The 5,498-nt window shown below is 36.4% G+C and overlaps 1 protein-coding gene across 1 annotated transcript; it reads left to right on the top strand.

Moving 5' to 3' along the window:
• The first annotated feature begins 2,351 nt into the window (after positions 1-2,351).
• LOC106777489 (subtilisin-like protease SBT1.2) lies at positions 2,352-4,597 on the top strand. Its single transcript, XM_014665063.2, has one exon. It carries the CDS (start codon positions 2,352-2,354, stop codon positions 4,590-4,592), a length of 2,241 nt encoding a protein of 746 aa, XP_014520549.1. The 3' UTR covers positions 4,593-4,597.
• Positions 4,598-5,498: the final 901 nt, after the last annotated feature.

Below are 5,498 nucleotides of genomic sequence, written 5' to 3'. Positions count from 1 at the left end.
TCTAACTTGCGCCAACAACTTTTAAGATTTTATTTTTCAGTACACAGGATCTTAGAAAATTGCTGTTTGGACAGAAGTTAGCAACTTTCTAGGCCCAATGAAGTGATAAATTAATGAAGTCTTTATACTGGTTATAACATTGATCGGGGCACTGAAGTGAAGCCAAATATTTAGTTTTGTTTATTTATTTTGAAAATGATATTGGGTTAAGATATGCAGCAGCTGAACTACATCCCGTGAGTGAAAATCTTTTAGATTTTGTAACTTTGGATTCTGGCATCAGGGAGTCGACCTCAGAAGTCAGATGCAGAGAGCAGTACAGGAGCTTTTTGGAAGGGAAAAAGTTTTTTAAATAACATTTTTTTAATAATTTATTGACATAGGTAGTTTATGATTGGTGTGTCTCGAATATATTTTTAAACAAAATAGTCACACGTGTTCTACAGTAAAAAAAAATTGTTAAGAAAATTTGTTAAAATAAGAGAATCCTTTTGCAAGTTATTCTTTGTAACGGATACTTTGGATGTAGAGAAAAACTTTGAACGTAAGTTACATGAAAAACTTCGGTATCTTGACCTTGACACGAGTTACATTAATTTGATACAGCTTTTTTTTCATGAAAGAGTGAAAATAAGTGTCAATAATATTTTCCAAGAACTTTTGACAGGACTATGTGCATATATTTTTTCTATTTCTAAAGAACAGAGTGAAGGGTAATGAGAATTAGTATCAATGGTTGTAGAAAAAAAATTGCAAGAATGAATTAGCTTCTTCTCGAAAGAGCGAGTTATTGAGGATAAAAAAAATATTTTGACAATCACCTTTCTACATAAATAATTACGTGGAAACTCATTTTAATAATAAAATATTCACTTAAAATATAAATTACATAATTCAATAAAAATAAAAATATTATTTTAAGATAGTTGTATAAAATTACTCCAATTGTGTAAAAGTACACCATATGTATTTACTTTTGGTTTGATTTTGTGCCCTTTCAAGAAGGTTTTTTGAGTTATCCGTACACCTACGTATTTCAGCTTCCTTTAGAAGTGGAAAAATTATATCTTAAATATTAGTATCACTTTTTAATTAATGAGAAATGATTTTTTAATTTTAAAAATTCACGACAACAGACTTTTTCAATTCAAAAATTACGGTTGTATTTATTCAACAATTCAATTTAATATCTTAATTTAATGTTTTATTATTAATCACATTTATCAAATAATCAATCATGAACCACTATTTTTTCGAAGGTGATGATACATTGACACTCAAAATTACTTTATAATTGCAATTTTTGAATTGAAAAAGAAAATGTCAGTACTTTCTCTTCACCGTCAATCTATTACCATATAATCTTACTACTAAACAATGTTCTCTCAAGTAGTTGCCAATTGTTAAGATATAAATTTTCTCTTTTACATGATAATCGATTGAAGTATTTCTTAGCTTTTTTAAAGTTCCATTGAAGACTTTTGTTTAATTTTTTAATTTATAAAATATATAAACTCAAACCTTCAAATTATCTGAACCTAATTCCATTCTTACTCACTGTCATCTACCTTGATACAGATAAAATCGGCTCATTAATTTTCAAGATATCAGGTGAATAATAGTTGAGGAAAAACTTTTTTTAAAAACATTTTTTAACAATTTTTTGACAACATATACATAACAGTTTGTGATTGATCCGTTATAAATACTTTTTAAACGTAAATTCAAATAGATTAATAAAGTGATAATATGTGTTCCGTTGTCAAAAAAAATATTTATAGACAATAGTTGAAACATTAAGAACTAAAAAAAAGTGAGATGAAGAGAATTTTCTTTGACGAATATAAAATATAATGAGAAAAGAAAGAGTCGCTACAAATAATTATAGACAAAATTGTATAGATAAATATGTAAATTGTCTTTTTGCATGCAACTGATGAGAAGAAGAGAAGCATATGATATGACGTTAAAGTTATAGAACACAGCTGTCGGTAGAGTGGAGTCTCCGCCAATTAATTATCACACAAGAGTTAGAGCGAACATTACCATGTTAGTTCCTTATTTTAAGTATTCATTTTCTTCATACTTGCACACAATAAACCGTCTTAGGCCAGCAAATTATTGTAAGAAATTACGCCTTCTACCACTATTATACTGCAGATAGACCTTCATCAATAATATTTTTTTCTCGTACAAAATAACAGACAAGGCTAAAAACTAACGCTAATTATACTGCAGGCCCTTTCCTTCTTTCCACTGCATGTTTAGATGTATATATATAGACATGCATGGCATTAAGCCAACCTCAAACCAAGTAATTAACATTTCTCTAGCTAAGTAAATTCCCAACTATGGAGAAAAGCAAGTACGTGATGGAGCTTGCGTTTCTTCTGGGTCTCATTTTCATGCTTGGCACCAATGCAACTTCATCTGCCAAAGACCATGGGAACAACTTGCAAACTTACATTGTTCACGTTAAAAGGGTAGAAAGTAGACCTACTCTTGAATCAGAAGAGTTGCATAACTGGTACCACTCCTTCCTTCCAGAAACCTCCAAGAAGGATCGAATGGTTTTCTCTTACCGCAATGTGGCCTCTGGATTTGCCGTGAAGTTAACCCCAGAAGAAGCCAAGGCTCTTCTAGAGAAAGATGAGATTGTGTCAGCTCGTCCTGAAAGGACACTTTCTCTGCACACAACACACACTCCATCATTCTTGGGGCTGCGACAAGGAGGAGGATTGTGGAATAGTTCCAACCTTGGCCAAGGCGTCATAATTGGAGTCATAGACACGGGTATATACCCTTTCCATCCGTCATTCAACGATGAAGGGATGCCACCTCCACCGTCCAAATGGAACGGACACTGTGAATTCACAGGGCAAAGAACCTGCAACAATAAACTAATTGGTGCAAGGAACTTGCTCAAAAGCGCTGCTGAAGAGCCTCCTTTTGAAAACTTCTTCCACGGAACTCACACTTCTGCGGAAGCTGCTGGAAGATTTGTAGAGAACGCTAGTGTTTTTGGCAACGCTCGGGGAACTGCGGCTGGCATGGCGCCTAATGCTCACTTAGCTATGTACAAAGTTTGCAATGATCAAGTAGGATGCACTGAAAGTGCCATCTTAGCCGCAATGGACATAGCCATTGATGATGGTGTTGATGTTCTTTCTCTCTCCCTTGGATTAGGCTCTCTTCCATTCTTTGAAGACCCTATTGCCATCGGTGCATTTGCGGCTATTCAGAACGGAGTTTTTGTTAGTTGCTCAGCCGCAAACTCTGGCCCTGAATATGCCACTCTCTCCAACGAAGCCCCGTGGATCCTCACCGTTGGTGCAAGCACTATTGACAGAAAGATAGCAGCATCGGCAGTACTTGGAAATGGTGCAGAATATACAGGGGAATCTTTGTTCCAACCCCAAGATTTTTCCCCTACACTGTTGCCACTTGTGTATCCTGGTGCAAACGGGAACCTCAGCTCCGGCTTCTGTTTACCTGATTCCTTAGACGACGTCGATGTGGAGGGAAAAGTGGTGGTCTGCGACATAGGTGGAGGATTGTCAAGTGTAGTCAAAGCACAAGTAGTCCTGGACGCCGGTGGCGCAGCCATGATTCTCGCCAACCCAGAAAGTTTGGGCTTCAGTACTTTCGCTACTGCTTATGTTTTGCCTGCAGTCGAAGTTAGTTACCTTGCTGGGTTGGCCATAAAGTCTTACATAAACTCAACTAGCTCACCAAATGCAACAATCTCGTTCCAAGGAACCGTGATTGGTGATGCACTTGCTCCCGCAGTTGTTTCATTTTCTTCAAGGGGTCCAAGCCAGGCTAGTCCTGGGATTCTGAAACCCGACATTATTGGACCAGGAGTGAACATTTTAGCTGCATGGGGTATCTCTGTAGACAACAAATTCCCACCATACGATATTGTTTCAGGAACATCAATGTCTTGTCCTCACCTTAGTGGTATTGCTGCATTGCTCAAAAGTGCACACCCTGATTGGTCCCCTGCGGCTATCAAATCAGCAATTATGACCACTGCCCACACACTCAACCTCGGAGGAAAACCCATATTGGACCAGAGGCTTCTTCCTGCTGACATATTTGCCACCGGTGCAGGCCATGTTAACCCTAACAAAGCGAATGATCCGGGGCTTGTTTATGATATCCAGCCAGATGATTACATTCCCTATTTGTGTGGCTTAGGTTATGATGATAGAGAAATAGGAATTATTGTGCAAAAGAGAGTGAGATGCAGCGGCGTAACAGTCATACCAGAAGCACAACTGAACTACCCTTCGTTTTCTATTGTGCTGGGGTCGACTACACAGGACTACACCAGAACATTGACGAACGTTGGACCTGCAGAGGCAACTTACGTGGTGGATCTTGAAGTTCCTCTGGCGACGGGGATGAGCGTGAACCCTAGTGAGATAACATTCACGCAGGTGAAGCAGAAGGTTACATTCTCTGTGGAGTTTATCCCAGAGGAAAAGGAAAATAGGGGCAACCATAGTTTTGCTCAGGGCTCTCTTACCTGGATCAGGGTGTCTGACAAACACACCGTTAGAATCCCCATATCGGTTATTTTCGAGTGATGGATACTTGCATGCATCCTCAAGAAATAAGCAAGGGATGCAATGTCTGCCATCCCTGCTCTGCTACTGCTCTACCACTTCATTTAATTCATTACTAAATAATTTGTTGTATTCAGATCATCTCTCATGGCTGAAATGCATCACTTGTCATTTATTTTTTAATGCCAATATAGTCTTTTGCTGAAAATCGAATATGATATTTTTCTCAGAAGACAAACCTTCGTCTCCTTGAGCATGCAAGTTTTAACGTATGAACGCCTTGCTTAGCTATTGATAAAGCTGTATTTGACAGAAACGTACTAGACTTTGAATCACTAAGCTGTTTGGCCAATTAACTTCTAATTAAGTTTAGAATTACACGAAGGACTTTTAAAAACTTTATAACTACATAAAGGATCTTAAAAGACTTGGAAAAAAATGCATAATTTTTTTTTCGGGGACTTATACGTATGATTCATGTAGTTTATAATATAAGATACTGCAAACTAGGAGTGGGCAAATCGAACTGAACTGTACTGCAGTGCTAAAAACTGAACTGAACTATAAAACAGTTCAGACAAACTGAACTGAACTGTAAAACAGTTCAGACAAACTGAACTGTTTTTTGTTTTATCAAACTGAACTGAACTGAACTATACTGAATTGTACTAAATTACAGTACGAACTGAACTGAACTATTAACTGAATTGTAAACTACACTAACTGAACTATTAACTGGACTGTAAATTGCACTAACTGAACTAAACTATTAACTGAATTGTAAATTACACTAACTGAACTATTAACTAAATTGTAAACTACACTAATTTTAACTAAACTACAATATAAACTGAACTGAACTAGTAACTATACTAATTTTAAACTGATTTGTACTAATTTTTAAACTAAATAATATAACAATACATG

The sequence above is a fragment of the Vigna radiata genome, chromosome 11 (assembly GCF_000741045.1).
Source record: "Vigna radiata var. radiata cultivar VC1973A chromosome 11, Vradiata_ver6, whole genome shotgun sequence".
Classification (NCBI taxonomy): domain Eukaryota; kingdom Viridiplantae; phylum Streptophyta; class Magnoliopsida; order Fabales; family Fabaceae; genus Vigna; species Vigna radiata.
The sequence above is the reverse complement of the archived record's forward strand: the minus strand, read 5'-3'. Positions and strand labels throughout refer to the sequence as shown.